Source organism: Poecilia formosa, unplaced genomic scaffold, assembly GCF_000485575.1.
Source record: "Poecilia formosa unplaced genomic scaffold, Poecilia_formosa-5.1.2 Scaffold352, whole genome shotgun sequence".
Taxonomy (NCBI): Eukaryota; Metazoa; Chordata; class Actinopteri; order Cyprinodontiformes; family Poeciliidae; genus Poecilia; species Poecilia formosa.
In genome coordinates, this window is record NW_006800291.1 from 223,784 (window position 1) to 246,923 (window position 23,140).

Below are 23,140 nucleotides of genomic sequence, written 5' to 3' on the forward strand. Positions count from 1 at the left end.
CTGACTTAATGTCAGGACGTTGACTGGTTCAGCAAACTGACAGATCATTAAAGGGAAACCGCTGGAGTCTGACAGAAATAATGCACGTTTCTGTGTGTGCGTGTGTGTGTGTTTATAGCAAAACAATAATGGCTAAACACACTCACAGTCTTAAAAAAAAGTCTTATTCTCCAGTTTTGCATTTTTTTTAAAACTTTTATATTGAATCAAAGCCCATAAAGATCACAATGATTTTTCTTGTGGTCTAAAATTTTTTCCTTTGTAGCCCAGTCAGTTTAATGTCCATGTTACATTTTAGTTTCAGTTCCTCACTCATGCAGTTAGTTAGAAGTGAACATTTATCGTAACATTTATCGTGAAAAACTTCTTACAAGAATTTTGATTATTGTTATGTCAATAAATTTCAATTAATTATACCAAAGAAGAAACAGAAATGACAGTATGATCAGAAATGTTGTTTTTACCATTTTTTCCATGAGAGTATCAATAAATATCAGTAAAATATGATTAAATGTAGTTACTGTGTGCAGCTGTTAAAAATGGTAATGTTTTTCCAGAGTTTGTGTTTCTGGCATCATGAATGCTGTAACATACAGTTACCTAATTAAAATGCAATTAAATAGTTTTTTTAGTCATCATTTTTATCGTTATCATAATAGCGATAAAAATGATTGTGATATAATTGTAAATCCATATTTCCAAGCCCTAACCAGGCTCTCTGATATCTATCCCTTCTCCATCAGCCAGCCTGTTGTTTTCCTTTTTATGGGAGTTTATCAGAGAGCAAAGGTTAATGTGTTTAGTCACACACAGCTGTGCAGAGCGCTGGCCTCCATGTTGGTGATTGAATGCTGCTCAACTTGAAGGCCTGAGGAGTGGGAAGTCTGGGAATCTGCTGGACGGCACAATGAAGTCTGACTTATGATGATTGGAGTTAATGCCACAGAGAGACATCTGGCCCACCTGTTAGTGTTGTGCCGCCATGGCCCACTGAGTAGCAGAGCATTGGCTTCCCGCCGCTTTGCTCTGTTGCACGGCTCGATGCACATGAAGAACTCAACATGGCCTTCTGATGTCCTTTAGCAGTCGGATACGCAATTCATAAAAGAAATTAGACCAAGTGATGTTATGTTGGGCAACAGACCCATAAAAACCCAGGAAATGGCTGTTAATGGCCTCTGCATGCTCTAGTAAATGTAGTTAAACCTGATTTGTTATGATCTATATATATATTCTGTGTCGTAAAGCACAAAACGACAGAACAGTTCACTGTCTTTGAAATGAGTGGAGCCGAGTAGTGGAGTGGTCCAGCGGACCGGCAATTACCAAATCTGTTCTAAATTTTCAGACTTCATCCTTTTCATTAACATCATTAAAATGCTTGTTTACAATGGACAGTGGGAAAGAATAATCTCTAATGCCTCTAAGTGATGGCAGCAACCTCACTTTTGATAGCGCCCGCTTTGAGAAAAGGACGGCATCCCACTCTAATGGGTGGCGGTGCATTCACTGACAACGTCTCTTTTCTGTTTTTAACCCTCTCACATGATACTGCTGTAAGGATTCAACAGCAGAGCAGGATCTTTACTATGCATTATTCAACATTACAAACTGATTCACAATAGTAAATATGTTTATTTTTACAACATCTACTCCAGGAAATTTGTCTCAATATTTAAATTGGACAAAAACTTTTTTAGGTTCTAATTCATTAACATTGACATGGATTGATAAAGTTTCTCTATTGAAACATCCAGATTTTATAGAACATAACATCAATAAAACCATGTAGTTTGCAATCTTAAGACAAAAAATTACCTCGTAAAAAACTCCTTTCATTAAACTAACACTAGTTTTTATTTATTACCTTTACATTTAAAACTTTGCTAAATTCTTCATCATTTTTAATGAAAGCTTTTGGAGCCACACTGGAGGGTCTGAAGTGGCCACACTGGTGTCCCTGGAGCTGGAGGTTGGAGACCCCTCCCTGTGTTTGACTAAAGACATTGATCCATTCATTTTCTATACACCCTTGTCCCTAATGGGGTCAGGAGGGTTGCTGGTGCCTATCTCCAGCTAACGTTCTGGGCAAGAGGCGGGGTCACCCTGGACAGGTTGCCAGTCTGTCACAGGGCAACACAGAAACAGACAGGACAAACAACAATGCACACACACCGAGGGACAATTTAGATAGACCAATTAACCTGACAGTCATGTTTTTGGACTGTGGGAGGAAACCGGAGTACCCAGAGAGAACCCACCATGCACAGGGAGAACATGCAAACTCCATGCAGAAAGACCCCAGGCTGGGTATCATTCTTGCTGCAAGGCAACAGCTCTACCAACTGCACCACTGTGCAGCCCTAAAGAAGTTCATCATTCATTCTTTTTTGCAAAATAGAACATATTTTATCTGATTTAGCGTTATATTTTGACTATGCCATCATACTCAGCTCCTTCAGACTTCAGCAGCAATTGGCAAACACCTAATGGAACTGCTGAGCTCAACATAGGAGCTACTGCTCAGAGCAATGCAGTTTAAGTTTCATCATTAAAGAGTTAAGAGAGGAGCCATTTTGGGATGATTTCCTGGACGCGGATCTTCAGAAAGAACAGGAGTTTTTAAAGAAACAGAGACCCAATTTCAAGGTGTTAAATTACAAAGTCAAATTTCCTTTAAGTCACAATTTTATATAAAGCATTTTTAAGTTAACATAATTAGTTGCTTGTGTCTGTGAAGCACATGATACCAGCCCTTTAAAAAGCCTTAGCCTGTTGAAGAAGGCTGGTTCTGTTCTGGGGACAACTGTGGAAACTTTAGAGATGATTCTTCTTAAACTGAAGAACTTTATGAACAACCTGGCATCCTCTTTTTAGACCACTGTAAAATAACAGCCTTCAGTCAGAAGCTTCTTTAGAGCTGCTACTCACAGCTATCATCATCTGTATCACAACTCTTTGAAAAGGCTTGAGTAATAAAAACTCCAACAGCATTTAATATTACATTGGAATTAACAAAATATAGTTGAATTAATAGTTATCCTATTAGCAGACTTTTTCTCCTTTTCTGCTCCTGCAGAGCACATCGCACTAAGATAAAAAAAAACATGTATAATTTTCCTTCCACTTGATATTTCTGCATTACTTTTGCCAATCTATCACATAAAGTCACAATAAACTAAAATGAATGATCCTGTTGAAGAGCTAGCGATACATTCAGGAGGAACTGTAGAAAAAAGTGGAACATTTTGCTCTTTCAAAATAACTTCAGTAAAGTTTTTTGTCATGAAATTTCTTCCAGACTACATAACGCTTTTTTTTTTTTTTTTCTGACATTCATCCAGCGAGTGTGTACTCACCTTTGCAGTTTTTTGCAAGCTACTGGCGGTTCTGAAAGGTGCTGATGTAAATTTGCTATTCAGGGTGCTGATTACTGCCGGCAGAAGGAGTAGCTCCGAGATTTTATGTGACCACAGCATTCAGAGAAAATGGCCTGATAAAATTCACCTGGTATAACAAAAGAGGAAGATTTGGAACATCTTTTTATTTTAGGGAGCGGTATAGATCCTGCATTGAAAAACAAACCAAATAGCTCGTAACTCCTAACTCTGCACAGAAAATGCAAAAGAAAAGTTAAATTTCCTCCCTTTTGATGCTGTGAAGTAAATCTCAGTGGAACTATTTTCATTTTTCATTTATCTTCAACTTATTATCATTTAGACTGTTATGGGAAAATCCCGTCATTCTGCGAAGGCAACTTCTGTTTTCTGTGAAGAATGCTGGCCAGCTTCTCACACACACACACACACACACACACACACACACACACACACACACACACACACACGCACGCACGCACACAGAGCAACCGTTGATTGAAGCATAACTGCCAATCAGTTATTGAACAGGACAAATTTCACACACACATACGCGCATACACACATACATACACACATACACACACGCATGTGCTCCGGCACACAGATATCTCTCCTGCCAGACCATTAAACAAGAAAGCAGCTCCTTTGGCTCCCTTAATGGAAATTGCTATTTCAAAGCGTTCAGAAAGAGATGTTAACCTTCTGGTATACTTGTGGCATTAAAAATGGATCAAAGCAGCTGAGCTTTGATGTCAATGGAAGATTTTATTTGGGTCATGGCAGCAGGGAGAGGCGAGTGTCTCTTCACTGCCCTCTGCTGGGAGAAGCTGCTCATTGTTTCTAATTTAACATGATTGATGTTGCTTTTTCCTCTGCTCTGTGTTGTCATTGGTTCATGCATTTGTTGAGTATTTAAAACACAGAGAGATTAAAAACGCTTCAGAAAGAGCAGATGGTTATTTTTTGCTTCTCACTCATCAATCAGATTGTTTTGCAACATGAGAGCTGATAACTGCCTGCTCAAATTGTGTTGGAATAGAGCTGAGATACTCCTCTGATTGGATGGAGGGGTGTTGAACTTTCGACCCCTAGGGGCAGGCGCAGGCTAACCCCCCTGCCCCCACTCCACCAAGCTCAACGTGAGCCTGGGAACAAACACACTGTCAAAGAGATAAATGAGTGTGCAACACGACAGCCTAAATGTTACTGTGATGCCTCCATGTTGAGACCGTGGGCTTCAGGCAGACGGAGAGCCGCTGACAGTAAAAACTGTGGATCTTCCTTGAGATGGTGATTGTGTTCAGGTTAGCGCTGTGTGGATGTGTGTTTAATGTGTGTGAGCCATCGGTGGGGTCGGGAGGGGGGCTGAAAGGAAGAAAGCACATAAATAATTGATGACTGATGCCGCCTTGCATCTGTGCTTGCTGTTGTGGAGTTTCTTTAAACTAGCAGGGTCGTATTATGCTATGATGTAAACACAAAAATATAATGCTTCTGGAAAGTTTACATCTTCTCAAAACATATTTTCTGACTGGCGGTTCAAACAAGTGGACAGATCTTCTAAATGCTGGTCATTTAGAAGAAGAAGATAATTTTTTGGTTTGTTTTGGCTCCAACTTTCACTTAGAACCTGTAAATAAACCTTTTCCGTAAGCCACATGGGACCAGTTTATGCTTTGTGCCAGCATTTTCATGAACGATCATAAAAATATGAAATCATACATTATTTTATTAGTTTATATGCTATTAATTGAAAATGTATTATGATTTTCATTTGTTTTGGTTCTGATCAAATGACAAATTATTCCAAGTTTCTTTATAGTAGACTTTGAGCAAAATGTAGAAAATAACTTTAATTTTAAAATAACTTGAACTTTTTGTTGAAAAGGTGTCCAACACATTGGGATACAAGTTGACCACTGGTTGGTATAAAATGGCCGCTGCCAGTAGATGCCACCATTTCATTTTCCAGTTTGACCAATGCTATGTCACAGAATAGCAACGTTTTGTTGAACAACAACCAGAACTGATCATTAGACAATTCTTCAATCAACTCGGATCACTGGCAGATTAATGGCTTAATGTTAATTTAAGTGGGAAAGAAGAATCTATTCACTGAGCGAAGGCTGAAAAGATTTCCAAAGGTTAATTAGTAGAATATTGGTTTGCAAGTGTGAAACAGATGCAGAGTTTCTCCGTTTTTTGTTTTGTTTGTTTTGTCTAAGGGGGTCACAAACAAGTGGGTTCGGGCTATTTGGAGTTTCTATACATGACTGACTTAATGTATTTAGCCCTCTCCTTTTGGCAGACCCTTTATTTTTCTCAGTTTGCCTCATTAAGACTTTGTGAAAATTCTCCAGCTTGTGTGGACGACGCTCTCTTCTGATGAGACTCCAAAGTAACAGAGGAGTTGGTTGACGTCTCCCAAGTCTTTGGCTGTCTTCTGCTTTGTTGCTGCCGTGTTGTCGGTTTGCCCAGACCCTCCTCTCTTTGACGAGACTCGAGTATACTCCTCCCAAAATCCTTTATCCTCGTTTGTTTTTTTTATTCCCTCACTCAACTCTGGCTCCCAACACCTCCCCTCCCTCTGCCTTTGTTAAAGACAGCCCCTCATACACTCCCCTATCCCTCGCTCTCTCTCATGCGCTGTCTCTCTTGCTCTCTCATTATGCGCTCATCCATTCCACTGGCTGTGGGCTGAGAAGCCAATGTTCTACTCCGGAAGCGAGTGTTTGGGAAGCCCAGCGATATGCCACTGCTGTTTTCCCCACAAAAACAGGAAGAAAAAAAAAGGTGGACCAAAGTGTCAGGATCAGCTTTTCCTTCTTCCACCACTCCTCCTTCCTGCTCACTTGCAGCCTGTCTCTTTTTGTCCGCTGACTTCTCTCATTCATTCACTCCCTGCTGCTCTGGCTGGCCGACCGAGCGAGCGTGCTGACACCGGGACCGCTATCTGCTGCCTTAGGGATTTGACAGCACTCCGGGAACCTGCTGCCTAGTTTGTCGTTTTTACGGCCAGTGAATGGTGGATGTACCTCATGGATGAACTGGAGTATACAACGGACTGGATGAGGGAGTAAATGTTGGATACCTGAGGATGAGCGTTTCTTTCCTGACCTTACCAGAACAAATGGAGAATGAAGGATTTTCTTGACCAATTTTCACTCTATCAGACTCAATCTATATCAGTCACTGAGTTTCTTCAGTCTTTATTTTGTTGCACATCAGAAGCAGTGTCAGCTGTGGACCGTCCGGTTGAGTGGGACTGCTCACCTATCTTAACTTTTCCCCCCTCTGTGACACTTCCTCTGAACTGCTTTTGGCCTCAGTAGGGCCGGTAGGGCTGCAGGGGAAGGTGGCAGTGGCTTACCCCCCCATAAGACCAGCTCGAAATAAAAGTGCACTGAACCATAGAGCAGTCACCGACGGATTGGAAAAACAAGTCTTCTCCTTGCTCCTGGGAGCATAGTGTTCCTAGTAAAATATTCAGACGCTTCCCAGCCAACCACCTCAGCAGATATAAACTTGTTCCAGTTAGGATGTCAGCATTGGAGGGATTTTTGTGCTTGACCATCAACCAAAGAAGCCAATCTGTTGGAAGCAAAGAGTTGTTTGTAAGATAAAAAAAAGGAGCATCAAACGACATCCACAGGGAACTTGGAAAGCCACCCCCGCTTTGAGAAATACTTTTGACCCATGCGAAGGATCTTGTTTTGGTCTGGAAGTTTTTTGAAGGACCCCCTGACCTCTTTAACAATCAACTAATTACGAGTCAGGGTCACAGAGAGGAAAGGACGAGATTCTTTTTGTGGATTTACCATCGACCTGGGGTGGAAAGTTTACATGTGGATATCTGACAATCCTAAACACCCACATACCTAACACATACACATTTCTATCTTATAGATCCATGCCAACAGCTTTGTAACACAAATTGCAAAGCACATTATCACCACCTACTTAAATCTACACACGTCTGTGCTGTAAGTATATACGGATAGTTGCACATTAAATTCCCATTAGTTTGGGTGTTTGCCATAGGGGATAGAGGGAATGGAGGTCATTCGGACAGGTGGGGTGCTGTACGAGTCGCCGCTCACGCTGTCTGTCCTTTAGCCCCAAATGGATGTTATTATCTGTGCAAAATGTGCCGCTCGCAATCTGCTAAAAGCTTTCCGCTGCAATTCTCCGACAGAAACAGTCACCGGGTCCCTGTGACAGTGCACGGTTGGAACCGCAGCTGAGACTGCATCCATTACTCATCTTCTTTTGTTTTTTTTTTGAGTTTTGTTTTCGTTGTCTTCCACTCTCACTCCACCGCCATTATTTTTTCCAACGGGTCCCTGGGCGCCCCCCGGCGCTCTCCTCGGCCCATCGTCTCCCCCGCCCTGGAGGGGAGGGGGTCGCTGGAGTGGAGCATGAGCGGCTGCCACTATCCTTCACCGGCGCCAGAGCGGGAGCGCAGGTACCAGCACAAAGTGTCGCTGGTGGTGCGCTACTTTATGATCCCCTGCAACATCTGCCTAATCCTGCTGGCCACTTCCACGCTGGGCTTCGCCGTTCTGCTGTTCCTCAATAACTGTACGTTTGCTCACCTCAAGCACACACTTTTTGACTCTGTTTTTGTGCTGTTTTCCTCTGAGTTTTCAGCCACTACAACGGTTTCTCTCTCTGGAAACATAATCCATAACAATCAGAAATGTTGTGTTTTCTCTTGGTTTATGTGACATCGTTCTTACATTGAATGTTCTTGTTGAGGCAAATCCCCCAACAAAACCTTGCATACCACACATCTCAAAGCCTTATCTACCCTTGAAATAGGAACATCAGATCAGTAAAAGTCAAAGCCCACCTTTCCTTGACTCTGGCTTCGCAGACTACTCTGTATCTCTGCTCTAAAGCTCTGACATTTACTTTGAACTGTGAGGTATTTCATGCAGATTAAAAGCCTTTGGTGGCTCAGTAAAAATAATTTTTTTGGTTAGGAAAAACCCAATCTTTTCTTGCGTCTCTTCTCACTACAAACAAATCTTTCCGATGTATAATAAGAAAGCAGTAGCTCATTAGCTGCCAGTGAAAGTGTTTTTGGAGAGGATTCTGTCAAATGCTTCTGAATGTGAAGATAATTTATTTCATTTATATCTTTCATTTATAGTTACAGCCTGAATACTTGAATCACATATTCACAGGTCCTGTATACAAGTCACTTCTGACAGTTTTTTACTGAGTGAAAAGTATTGATTTATACTTAGGTTAAGTACAAATCAGCAGTTTGTTAAAATACAATAAATGCAAAAGCTACCTTCTTGGTGGAATAATTCACTCTACTTCTCTTTTACACGCTCTGTTTCAGTACAGCAAGTTCAAACTGTGCAAAAGGTGAAATCTCCTTAACTCTCCAAAGTGGGGCTATTACTTATGCAAGATTTGCACCTCCTAATCACCAGCAGATTACATTAGGTAACTAAATTTGATCACTAAGTACCGCTGTGATAATGTTAGAAATGGTGGTTAATGTGGGCTGAAATGCTGTTTGAGTTACATTTCTTTAGCAACATGACGCTGTGTTTTTTGTTTCTATTCTCTTTCAGTTGGCATGAGAGGTTTGGGTTCTCACAAGATAATATGCTTGAGTGAGAATGGTGAATGGCGGTGGTGAATATCTGCTCTTTATACAATAAGGAAAACTTCCTAAAGAAATGAAAATTCTTTACTTGAAACAGAAAAGGAATAAACATTTTAATTTAGATTAATGAAGCAGCAGGGATCAGAAGAACTACTAACCCAGTTTTGACCTGCTGATACAGATTTTAGGCCATTTTGATTGAACTTTATTTTACAGTGTTTCTTTTATATGGTCTTGTCATTAGTCCTTAATTATTTGTCAGGAGAGGCAATATCACACTGTGTGTAAGAGAAGTGTCAGTGTAAACCAGTTGGTTTTTTAAATGTTATAAAGCAAAGACAAAACTGTAAAAAAGTTGTTGTTTTAAACAGTCTTTAGCTTCTGACATTGGCTTGATAATTCATAAAACACGGTGAGGCATCGATCAATTGACATCGTACCAGAGATGGTTCCTTTATATCCAAATAATCCTAATTTCAAACATATGAAACGATGACGGAGCAAAATGATCAACATGACGTCTGTCTGTCATAACGGCTTTAATGTCTCCATACAACAAACAGGATGTCTGTAAATGGCTTCTTACACTTCTGTACTTTAAATTAGGGCTGTTTTAAATAATTATTTTAGGAATTGAGTGATTAATCTAACAAAATATTGTACTGGAGCTTAAGGTATTAAAATTAATACACATACATAATATATCTACATAGCTGGTGAAAAGTCAGATCAACTCAAAACTTTCTCTGATATATATATATATATACACACACACACACACACACACATATATTCTTCAAATCTTTACTGTCCTCTGCAACAGCAAACAGCCTGTAGCTCAATATGAACAACTCCTTAAAGATTTGCCCCCTGTTTATTTGAAATATTGGGCAAGATGTCAGTGAATCCATAGTTCTGACTTTTTGCATGTACCTTGAGTGAGGGTGAGTCCTTCATACGTTCTCTGTTTCTTTATCAGTCCAAGCCAAACAGACATAATTAGAATTTAATACACTAAATTAGAGGAAGCCCATCTTCACCTCTAATATGTTAGTGAGCTGAAAAAACTGGACAAACTGATGAGCCCGAAAAAGCTCTATTATGCTGCCAAGAGCCCATTCATTGTATGATAGAGATGTGTGTGCGTGCGTGTGTGTGTTTAGTAGGACAGGTGCTGTCCCCAGATTTACAAATTTTGTTGTCACCATGTGGGATGAGGCATGTCCACACATACATAGATAGTTTGTTTGTTTCCCCCTCTTAAACTTCTCTTGCCCGCTCAGACACACACTCTCTTCATCATTCTGCCCAACCATACATCAGCCGCAGCAAAGCGAAGGTGGCACACATGCAAAAAAGATAAATGCGCACACACAACTGTTCTTGCACGTGGGTAAATGTCACGGCCAGACACTTATTGATTCGGTGGAGATATCGGGTGAATGATGGCAGTGTTGTGACATTCACACAGGCCCGGGAACTTACACAGGCCTGCCAGGTGTAAAGGGAGATGGAAGTGGCTGATATGTTTATGGAAAGACCTTATCTTGTCCTTTCGTTATGGAAATGTGAAGAAATCGTTTAGCTTCGCCCGGCATCTCGGCTCACTTTGTACTAAAGCTTCTCCTTTCAGATTTGCCTCACATGACGAGTGGGCTCTGTCTGTCTCTGTTTTTTTTTGTGCATATTTAGACATGCTTAGAAAGAACCAGAGGAAAGTGCAGCTCCTTATCCTTCCTCTTGTACGTCCACTCATGCTGGTTTTCTTCTTCCTGACGTTTTTGATGTGTTCCTGAATCTCTTCCCAGTAGATGGAAATCAGTTACCGTCATGATTGACTGCGAAACAGCTTCAGCAGACAATTCATTATTCACCTCTAGCACCAAACTTGCCTCTCTGCTCCCCAATCTTCTTTTTTTTTTTCTTTCCTCGCCCCCTTTCTTTCTCACACACAAACACACTTCCATCCTGAAGCCACGACTGTTGACAAGCAATTTTAAGCAAACCCAAATTTAAAATTGGGCTCTGTCTCGCCCTGGGGAAGGGGAGCACAGAAGTCCTAGGAAGGTTTCAGCTCTGAGTGTGAAGGAGGTTGAGGTGTGTGCTGGTGGACCCCTCTTCCACCCTATCTAGAAAATAAAGAAGAATAAAGAATGCCACAGCGAAGGTAATTAAAGTGATGTGTTGCATCTTCCTCATTATCCCTCACACAGTGCGCAGAACATGAAAGAGGCATCTGGGTGGTTGCTCAACCTTTGTTGCACATGTGTGTTGGTGTGTTTGTTCAGCTCACTGGAGTGAGTGACTCACATGGCCGGATGGACTGCCAAGGGTGCAGATGGTGGTTCAGCTGGGTCGAGTTTAGCGCTACGGTTTCCTGGTATGCTTTAAATCGGTGGGCTATATCGTGACGCTTTCTGCAGGAATCTCCTTGGAAGTGCATCAATTTGTTGAAAATGTCTGGCATTTTAGGGAACATAAGCAGGACAGATATATTCTTGTGCATCAATTAAAGGGGCCACAAGATATGATATGAAAACGCCACAATATTTATTCAGCAACACGAAGTTGGTCCTGTAAAGAGCAACTGGATTGCAGTCAGCATGTGACTTTATTCAGAGAACTAAATTCCTCTCCATTTCCATACTGATTTTGGCTGTTTATCCACTTTGTTTTACTATGAGATGCAGTTTTCACTACAAACTAAGGGAGGAACAACAAGGTGGTACACCAGCTACTCAAAGAGAGAAGATGAAAACGGCTGAAAAGAAATACTAACATCATTATTAATGTCGTCTCTTTTCGTCCCTGAGGGATAAATAATCCAAATGAGGTGAACAGCAGATATGCCTTTATGTGCTCCCTTATTTATCTGCTGTGTCTTCAGCGCAACACTTAGCATGAGAGTTTTAATGTCAAAGAAGATTCTAGAGGACCTTAATGGAAGAACACAGATGAAAAATGTATTTGACAATGCCTTTGCAGTTGAAGGTACAGTGAGCAGACTGGGACTTATCTATCATGGCTAATTGTAAGCTACTATTATAATCCCTGTGTGCTTTAAGCCTGACAATGACAATCTTATTTACATTTGAAGCTCTTATTTTAAGGAAAGAAAAGAAGTAGTTCTTCAGTTTTTATCCAATTGTTATGAGAAAGTTAGCTAGTTTACCTTCAACTGGCCAATTACTTCCTGGAGGCGTGGCGGTTTTTATTTTTACCCAATCACTAACATTTGTCCGTGACGTATGTAATGAGGCACTTGGATGTTATGAAGCTTACCAGAAATTGTTTGCACTGTAAACAACCATCCTCCGCTGTGACGAGAGAAGAACTGACATGAACAAAGCGGCTGGTTAGGTTAAATATTTGGAGATTCATCACCGACTGAACGGCTTCCTTCACGTCCTCTGCTGCCCTTGCTAAAACTATAGGCAGAGTACAATCTAAAACTGAGCAAAAGATCAACGGTATCCTTCACCACTCCTCTTGTTCACTGATTGGCTCAGTCAAAAATGGACTGGAGACGATCCAAATCAACAGGAGGAAAGCTCAGACTGAGAATGGAATGGCCAGGCTAGAGTAAATGGGTAACTTTGGGGAAAAAAACTTAAATGTTCAAACTAGTCAAAATGAAATAAGATATTCTATTCTGAACATATTCAAGTATTAGAGGCCCCTTAGATTCAGATAAAAATAGCAAAAAGAGACTGGTGAAGTGATTCCAGAAGCATAGAGTTGGGGCTGCTACAAGCGGACGGTCCAGGTTTGACTCTGAGCCCAATTAGTTCATCTTCCTTTTCTCTCGGTACATCCCGTTCTGTGTAGAGACCTGTCAAATAAAAGCCACAAAAACAAAGCATGACTCAGTTTGTCCAAAAAAACTTCTGGTGAATTCAGTATTCATTCAGAATTCTGTTGACTCATGAGCTGAATGTGTTTACATCCTCACAACAATCCATTCCTAGAGCAAAATAACTTCTCACAGTTCTCTCTGATAATGTTTCTGTCATATTTTATATCTATACAACATGCATACATAATTATCACACTTGGTGTTTCCTATTTGCTGCTAAAATGACGAGCTTTTTAATCAGTTATTCTATCCACAGCGCTTAATCCGCTGTAATTTGAAAATACCATTATCTAGTGAACAAACCGTTCCTCCTTACTGCCTCTCAAATGAGAACATCGGCTGCCTAATATCAGAAATTACACACTTTACTTATTCGGATTGTATATAATATTTCCTTGGGGATGGAAAATAGCTTATTCCCATACTTTTGACCCTATAATTTAGAAATAATAATTCAGTGTAGCAGCAATAAAAAAAAGTTTGTTTTCTGATTTATTCGCACACCCTGCCATGTAAAATGATAAGAGGCCACTTCACTTAAAGCAGCCAAGTTGTGGAACCTGTGAAGGTCTTGGGTTACAACAGGCCGTCCAGCTGAAGCTTTCCCAGCCATTTGACACTCCAGCTCTGATGTTCTGTACTCCCACACACCGGGCCACCGTATGTCATTGTCTTGGCGGAGCAGCATGATGTCATGTGATGTATTACTGGGGGAAACTTTCAGATTTACTCCACATGTGTCTGCAGGTGGGTTGGAGCTGAATGTTTGTTCCCTGCTCCTTCACTGTTGTGAGCATTTGCTGTCTTATCTCGAACTTTTCAACCAGACAAGAACATCAAAAATAAATCCCTCTGTCCTCAAATCCTTGTTGTGCTCTTGCACTATGCGGAGTCGTGTCGTATGTTTGGGGATGATTAGGAGAAGCGACTGTCTCGACACGGTGATGATGTTGATATTGCTGAAACTCACTCCTGTCCGATTAGCTCTGCCTTATCCCTGCAGGGTCCAGCCACACTGTTCCAGAGGGTTTAGATAGAGAAGCACAAAGACAGAATTTGTTCGCTTTCTTTCTTTTTTTTATCTTTCTTTTTACTTTTGAAGCAACTCAGTTACTTGGCTTTAACCCAGAGGAATCTCCAGATTTCCCCAAACTAAACTGTTTCTGTCTGTTTGTGTCTCTTTCAGACAAACCGTCTCACTTCACTCCGGCCCAGCCTCCTGATGGTAAGTCCTCCGTTCTGTCTTTGTTGGGTTTCTGCAGAGTGACGCCTCAGACAGCAGACCTCTGAAGAGGGCCGCCTCCTCTCTACCAGATTTAGCCGCACTGCATTTTGTTTCTGTGCCGTTGGTATGGCGATCGCTGGATCATTTCTGCTCTGTCCCTGATGACTTGATTTGATCTCCTCTGCACAGCTAGTTAGGATGAAGCTCCATGTCTATAGTCAGATGATGCACCTTCCTGTCTCTGTGAACATCCCAACATTACTTCATGCACCTGGAGAAAACACAGGCAGGAAGCGTCACTTTCATCTTGGCTTGTTATCCGTATGTTCTCTTCCCAGGCGACGGATATAAATCTTGCGCTACGGTTCTTTATGGTTTCAGTTTTGTTCTTGGCCAGAAACACGAGCTGCTAATTTAACAAAAAGCAACAGCCTATTTCTAAAAAAAATGTAAGTCTGAGAGCTTTAATTGGAGGAAAACAGCTGATTTTCAAGCTGCTATCATAAATATTTGTCAGCAGTAACACAGTTAGACAGTGTTTTATAGTTGGGCTGATCTTTTCTTTTCTGGCGGGAGAATCCCGCTCCTGCCTTGCATAGATGGACACAGTTGCCAGGGACAGCCTCCTGTTTGAAGGTGTGGCATCATTTTGAGTTGCTCGGTGCAGAGAAAAGTCTTCTGATGATCCCAAAACCTCTGATGGACAAAAGATTGCAGAGTGAACTCTGAATCTGTTTCTGATAATTATACAGTCGATCAGAGGAGAAACCAAAACTAAAAGCAGCTGGTGACACATGTCACTTAAACTAATCAGATTAGAAATTGTTGGGAGATAATTATCTGTTCACCGTAGAAGTGAAATGATTGTGAGTTGTTATGAGAATATTGGATCTTTCTCACATTGCTCCCCATCCCAAAGGTCTGGGGTTCAACTCCAGCTCTGTCTGAAGCATCCATTTGTTTTGTGGTTTTTGTTTTCTGACTGATGCAGTTGTCCCGATGAATGATTGGTTCTGGCAGAGAGGTCTCTGTTGGTCTGTTTCTGACTATCCTGCTGAAAGATGGCACTCAGCACAATTGAGCATCCTGCTCCCGCCTTGCATTGAATTTTCCTCTACAAAAGAAATTAGGTCCTGCATTGAGCCACTCATTTCCCATGTATTAAAGTTTTTGCTGCCTGAAGGACACAGTTTGTTTCTGCACTAGTCAACCGTTTAAAAGCCGTTCCTGGCACTTAATTACATTTCCAATAGTTCTGTAGGCTTTGCACCTTCAGCCTACGTTGGTTTAATATGCCAAGGAAAACAAAAAGCAAAGTCTCCAATCAGCGGGATAAGCCTGCCCTCTGGGACCCGGTTTCTCTGGGTCATTTAACACTAGTTAGACAATTAGAGTTGGCCCAAATATGGCAGCGGGCCACGGTCCCTCTTTTTTTAATGTATGGTTTCTGAAGGAGTCAAGAGGTTTTGGGAAAGATGCTTGAGAAAAGCAGAGTGCTAATGCAACTGAGCCATTATTCAAATTGGCTTCAAAGAGCACAGAGCCCGTTCCACTGAACTTGTCCTTAGAGCCAAGGACGCTCCACTCCACAGTACTTAATTACAGGAAATCACAGACAAAATACCAAGGAGCCGGCATTTTTAAACAGCCTAGTTTGTCTCTGAAATGCCGTTGATGAGATGTCCTTATTAGCACGAGGAGAGAGTGCAGAAAGTCAAAGAATTTCCTTCTGCAAACACTGAAGAATCGTCTGGGGGCTTGCTGAGGAGAAATGTGTAGGTTTGGCACAACATAAAGCAAAAAGCATTTTGATGATATGTATGGTGTGTGCCATACACAAATAGCTGATGAATCTTCCCCAATGAATGGCCCATAATCACTAAGTCCAAAAAGTGACAAAAGTCATAAAGCAGCCTTTAATTAGCTGGTTTCTTTGAAAGCTCAAAGGAGCAGTTGCTTAGCTCAGGCCACAGTCATTATTGCCTGTCGTCTCCTGATAATAAGACAGTTGTTGCGTGTTTAGCCAAAGCTGGAAAGCTCATAGAATTTGCAGTTTGGGGGATTAACATTGGACTTGGGGGAATGGGGCTTGGCTGAGAGAAATGCTTGATAAATGAGGCTTTTGCCTCAAGCTGATTTAGTAAAACATGGACAGTACTTTCCCCGCCGGCCAAGGACAAGAAGCAGGAGTAAAGCTGCGATAGCCATCTATTATAGGTTAATGTCAAACTTCAGACGGGATGTTGATTGTGGCCAAAAATAGTCGTAATTGAACAGAAATAGATTTACTTTTCTGTCTCAGTGTTCAGTGGGAAAGTCACTGAAGATGGCTCCCAGGAGGCATCTTCAGTCCCTCCTGGGCCTTTCATTTCATCCAATTTCAGCCGGAGGTGAGTGACTAAACAAAGACCAATCAGGATTCAATATAGCCCAGAGACTGGGAGGAAGGAAGGTGTAATGGAAGAGTGGAGCCTTAGATAGTTCAGAGGTCTCTAGTGACTGCCACCATCTTCAGCACCACTTGCCCAGCAAGAGCCCATTTGCAGGGAAGCTTTCAATTTCACATTTGGTCGCTGACAGGTCTCTCCAGAGGACTGACAGTCAAAATAAACTCCCGGTCTGAAATGTGATTTGATCTTAGATGGTGGGACGCCTGCGAAAGAAGTGCTAGTGGGCTCACTTATTGTGGAAAAACATTACCAGGAACCAACAGAACCTCTGAGAGAAAACGGAAACCCAGTGCATCAGTTCCATCACCTCTTTCAGATTGACTGAAGAACGGTTACAGCGTCCCTGTAATTTATTCTGCCGAAGCCTTTTCCCTCTGTTCTTGACAGTAAGCCCGACATGCAAAGAGGCAGAATTAATTAGGACTCCTTGGCCTATCTTAATTAAATCTTTTCACATCGTAGATTTCACACAACAGTAGAATTATCTACCTCATCTTTCAGCCGGGGCGGGGAGGCTGACAGAGAACGTCTCACATCAAGATATCAAAAGTGAGGCTGAAAAGTTGCCTTAGGATTATGATTATCTGTGGCTGTGTCAGGTTCATACAAAGAGGAGCTTGGTAGCCCAGTTTTATGACGAGTGGTGATATAATTAGGTGGGCTTAACTTTGTCATGCAAATTGCACAAATCTTCCAAAAAACAGAGCTGAACTCCATATATGTATGTCTTGTTGCACGGAGTATCACTACAAGGAAACAATAAGAAAAAAAAAACAGTAAATTCAATAATTTTCCTAAAAGTTAGTAAATATTTCACATATTTAGGTGGACAGATTGAATGATTCTATCTGGTGTCTCTGCTCTGTGGCTGAAACAATATTCAGTTTAATTAACTGCAGTTTATTTATCTCTCACAATTCAGCCCAATTCAGTGTTATGATTCCTGAGAATAAAAGATTTATGATACATAGTAAATAGCTGTGGCACAATTAATGCAAAACACGAAAAGTATGAAATACATCAGTTGTTCTGATCAGCATGTCATTAACTCCATCAAAAGAAGAAAAAAATCTTTTTTTTTTCATTAATAAAAGAAACTTTCAAAAGGCATGTTTACTTGTATATGGAAAAGCAATCACTTGTTTTGGCTGTAACTGAAAATCTAAATTACCGTTATATGATGAGTATGAGAATGCTAAAACTATAGCTAAGCTATAGTGGTAATGGTACAAAAGAGATTATCATAATCTAAAATGTTGCAAATCAATGATGAGAAACCTTACAGCCGATGTTAGTTAGTTTGTTAGCTAGCTAGCCAGCTAAGAAACTAGCTACAAAACTAGCAACATCAGAGCTAGTCACAGAAAGCAAACCTTTAAAGACAAGTTATATGTGAGTACTATCCACACTGGCTACTATTCAAACCAAAAGATTAGGCCCATCCTTCAGATACAGTTTACACTCAGGCTTGCCTCATCTCACCTGAGCTTAACCACTATTGATCTGCCGAGATAGCTTAGAATCAGATGTCCAAAGAGAGAAAAACAGCAGCTGCAATGAGAGAGAAACCAAGCTGGAAAGTGCAGCACTGTTTGCTTTTGATCCTCTTGACAGGCAGTAATTGTTTATGTAGTTAACAGTGCAGGTCTTCTTTTATATGCCCTGCAGCTGTGAAATAAACCTGACTTATTGAAAATGCAGGTGATTCACAGGCTGCAGAGCTGGAAGGATGGGTGGGTTTTTGATGTGGATGCTCAATATACTGAAGCATCTGTTGATGCTGTCAGGCAGAGTCTCTGTTCACGTATCTGATTCAGTGGTAGGTCTCTGATCAGGAAATCTGCAAGTGACATGTCAGCCTTAAGTGAGACTTTTAAATGTTGTCCTTTTGCCAGATATCTCAGTCTTGAACTGGGCTGCCACTCAGAATCGCCGCTGCACAGCAACAAAGATCCTCTTTATGTTGCTTTGAAGTTTGTAGTAAATTTGTCTCTGCTGTTAGGGATTGTTCTGACGCTTTCCTTCAGAAGAGTATTAGGACTGGGTAGCAACAGGGTAAGGAGTCTGAGAGTCTAACCACCACGCGTTAAAACCATGTTTGAGTAAAACAAAACACATTCTGTTTTTGCTGTTAAAAAAAAAAAAAAAAAATCTCCTTTTTGTTACAGTATTTTTTTAGAAGGGGAGCTGCCTCAAGTGCCTTAATACCTTAATATGGCTTACAGGATGATTAATCAAATTAATTGATTAATTTATACTATATTTTGGGTCCGCACATATTTGGGTAAAACAACGAGATATGTCATTTTTTTAAAATACTAAAAAAATAAAACGTTTTGATTGTTTGTGGTTACTGATCATCATGCAAAGACATTTATGTAAATCCTCATGAAATAATCAACAAGAGTCTTTTAAAGGGATAGTTTGACTATTTAAAGTTAGATTATTAAGCTTGCTTACCTCGTCGCCATGGCGATGAGTTTGAGAGACCCATTGCCATGGCGATGAATTTGAGACCCTGAAACTTGTTGCCATGGTGATGAGTTTGAGAGAACCTTAAACCTGTTGCCATGGCGATGAGTTTGTAGAAGAAAAGCAGTGGAGGGCTAACCATTTTAGCTAATTTTAGAAATGCAGAATAGCTGAAAAGTTTTGGACTTTTCAGCTATTCTGAACAGAACCGTTCTGTTGTCATGAAATTCTAAATTTGGCCTCGTTTGCCTAGTAACATGGACATTGTTCATATATATTAAAAAGGCGCTACAAACTTAACCCAACCATAAATTTTTACATAGACGAGGGAAGCTCTGTCGAACTCTGTTAGTTTTGCTTTATTCTTTGGATTTGTTCACGATTTTACAAACTTACTGTGATACATTTCCTCTACAGTTACAGGAACTATAACTAACTAACTAACTAACTAACTAACTAACTAACTAACTAACTAACTAACTAACTAACTTTACACCACCTCACTTCAAAAATACAAAACACACTTGCAAATTATGTAAGCTAAATTAATAAAACAAAGACATGAAAACAAGTTAAATGTCGTTATAATGTCAGAGCTAAAGGAGTTAAGACAGAAACCTTTTTTTTGTAATGCAGTTGTAAATAAAATGATTTTTTTAAATCTTAGAAAATGAAGGATTGCATCTGTGAAGAAGTCACTCAGCATGTCTGTGCAGAGACATTCAGGGAACCCTCCTCCTCTGAGCTCGTTGTCATATTTTGGAAGTAATTAGCATGTCTCTTTAAACTAGCTGGCTCTGTCTTTCACATGTTGATGGCGCAACTATCCCACAGAAGCTGTAAAAAGCTGCGTTTTTGATTAACACAGCAGCAAGTTATTTTAAATCAGACATCATTCGACTTGGAGCTGTGATGGGCAGGCACTAATTTAATAGTTGAGTGAAAATGACCAAACTAGTAGAGTGTAACCGTTGCGACGAATTTCACTGTCAGGTTGCTAATTAGGGGAAAATAAATGACTTCCTGGGTCAACATGATTCTTAACTGTACTCTGTTGTGATATCCTGCTATTAACTCAGCCCTGCAGTCACTGTTTCCTTATTAAGAACTGCAAGTCAAAGGATTGTTTTGCTCAACAATATCTGTGCGGTTCTGGGGTTTTTTCACAGTGGTATCTGCTGCAGTTCGAGTCAGACATCTGCAGTTCACTGATCTTCTGTAAAGACTTGCACACACACTCACACAAGTTTCACTAGCTGAACATTTCACCCTGTGCTTTTTGTTTTTCTGGGCTCAGTCAGAAACATTGTTTACTGATTGCAGATGAATCTTAAGTTTGTGTGTGTGTGTGTGTGTGTGTGTGTGTGTGTGTGTGTGCGTGCGTGCGTGTGCGCGCACGCATGCATGTTTCCATGTGTAGCATACACACCAACCCACAGCCTGATGTTGGATTATACGGTTTGTGTGAATTTTTATCTGCTGTGGGAATGTTTTAGAAAACTTTGACTGTGTGGTCACTGGGGGGTTCATGTAGATATGAAACTATTCATTCTGAAGTTCCTCAAACTCAGCATGACCCAACTCACATCTTTTAAAACTTTGCAAAGGAGAGCTGGGTGAATTTAACACCATCTTAGTTCTTCTGAACCATGAAATATATTTGGATTTGGGGTGAAACTTTCAAGGTCCCACATGTTCTTCACTCCATACTCGGAGTAAAAGGATATGTACGCGGATGTAAAATTAACCTTTTCTTTTCTGTGTCTGACAGACCGTTCTGTCACACAGTAAGCTGATCAGTAGGGGGAAAGCCTTCACATCAAACTTCTTTGTGTGCGACATGGAGCTGATAAAGAGTTTGCGCTATAAACCAGTCACAAGGACAAACAATGGACTGCTGCTTTCTGAGCCGCACTGAGAGTCAGATCCAGTTCATCCTTTATTTAACAGAGTAACAACTTTTGTTAGCAGCTGCCATGAGCATCGCTGGCTAAAACAGGAACTTGTGTTTTGGATTCAGTACAACATGAAGATCGGTCTTCCTTCAGTTAGACTTTCAATGTCCTCGTTTTAGGGCAGCAGGATTGGTGAAAGGAAACAACCCGATCCTGAATCCGCCTACTGATTGGATGATACTGTAACTGAGAGTAAATGATGGGAATTGATGCAGAATCTAATTTAACTCTGTATTATTCAATATGACCTGTTTATGTGATAACATCTGAAGTAAACTGGTAAAATAACACAAACTAAACTGAAATATTGCAGCAGACACAGAAAACAACTTGTTTCAACTCAAGCTATCTAAGCAAAGTTTTATGTTAAGTTGCTGTTCAGCTGAATACAAAACCCACCAAAGACTGGATCACCATGTGGAAATCACATCAAATGTCAAAATCTTATTCCTTTAACAAACATTAAAAACCAACAGAGGAGACATTGTGAAGACTGAATCCTGTGAAACTGAAATAGTTTAAGATGTGACTTCATATCCATGTAGGAGACCAAATCATTACCTAATGAAGTAATTGATTGTTTTTGCTTGTTGTTGGTCTTTCCAACCCACTACTCTTATAGGTCCACATGCATCTATTTGCAGACGTATCTATGCAGTCCCCATAAAAAAAAAATCTATTCTTAATTTATGGTTTATGCGGTTGCTCCATCTGCAGTAAGTAGGAGGTCTCACCTTGCTGACACACACAGTCACATTCTGGTTGAGGTCCAGAAATCAAACCAAAGGGATGACGACAACGCTAGAGTGGGCAAAGCATCGGCCCCTGTGTGTGTGTGTGTCTGTGAATATCTGTGTTTCGCTCGACTGGACACAATTACAACACACTGACACATGGCCCAGTAGCATGTCAGCAACACCATTTATGCTCTGATACTTTATTTTCCCAATACAGAGCCAAGCATGCAAGCACCTCCCTAAATCCACCCACCCCTCCACCCTCCATTAACACTGCCCCCCGCATCCTGCAGACCCTCCCCCCCCCACCTTAGCCCTCGCAGAAAGCCAGGCTGTGGTCTGAGTGCTCCTGAATGCTCCTTCTTCCACAATTTTAATAAGACTTATGATAGCAGAAGGCGAGACAGAGCGCAGGAAAAGATATTGAGACAAAGAGAGAAATAAAAAGAGAGAGCCTTGTAGTCCCTCTTACTTAAACGTTTCTGTTCTGACTCCCTCACAGTTTAAGGAGTATTTATACACTGAACTAGGCCAGTTCGTTCAGCATGATGGAGGGTAATAGCACACTACTATGTTTATGCACTTTTCAAAGTAGCATTTATGCACATCTCTGCAAGATTTATGCCATTCTGTATTCATTTCTACATGTAAACCCTCTGAATACTGATTAGAAGATTTGCTGGATTGGCTTCTACTGGTCAGTAGTTTGGTGTTGTGTTGTCAGGGAGGAGACTGAATCACATCCAAAAGGCACGAGGAAAACAATGGCAGACAAATATCTCCAGATTTATGTTCCTGTAGAAACACATCCTTACTTATAAATGTTTTTATAATATGTGTCTGATCTCTGAGATGTTCAGTCACTGCTGAAGGGAAAGGCTTGGCAGGTAGAGAAAATGTTTTTCATTGAACAAGAAGTTGGTAGGAACGAATGTGAGGAGAGAAAGAAAAGACATGCAGGAAACTGATGTGAAACCAGAGATCCAGCCCAGAACAGCCATATAGAGAACCCAGTGACTCACAGGCTTTCCTTAAAAAATCTAAAGCTAATGCACACATTTACAACATCAGATGCTTGGCTTGTGTCTGAAAAATGTTAAATTAATGGTTAGATTAGTAATTATATGAATCTGTGCTTGAAATTCTTTCTTATCATAGCAGACAATAAGAAAGTTATATCTATTAATACTTTTGTTGTTAGTTATACTTCAGTTCCATGAGGTTTCTAGTAGGGATGCTGCAATCAGGAATTTTGCTGCCGATTCCAATTCCGATCTCCCGTCAGAGCCAATCACTGCCGATCACTGGTCATTGCCTGCACACGCAGGCTGCGAAGTGAGATACAGCTGATTGGTTTTGGTGGTCAGCAACAAGAGATAGTGATCGATTGGTGATCACTGATCATACACTTTTTCATGGAAATCGGCCGATTATGATTG

General features: G+C 40.8%; 1 protein-coding gene across 13 annotated transcripts in view; it reads left to right on the top strand.

The window, feature by feature from the left end:
- The window catches only part of agrn (agrin), a 593,620-nt gene that overhangs the window by 222,950 nt on the left and 347,530 nt on the right, over positions 1 to 23,140 (top strand). For 12 of the 13 annotated variants that reach the window (XM_016661973.1, XM_016661976.1, XM_016661975.1 and 9 more), the window contains one exon: positions 14,049 to 14,087. In XM_016661973.1, coding sequence (XP_016517459.1) covers positions 14,049 to 14,087 — 39 coding nt within the window. Of the gene's footprint in view, positions 1 to 6,027; positions 7,962 to 14,048; positions 14,088 to 23,140 lie in introns of those variants that run through there. The other variant, XM_016661983.1, reaches the window with a different exon arrangement.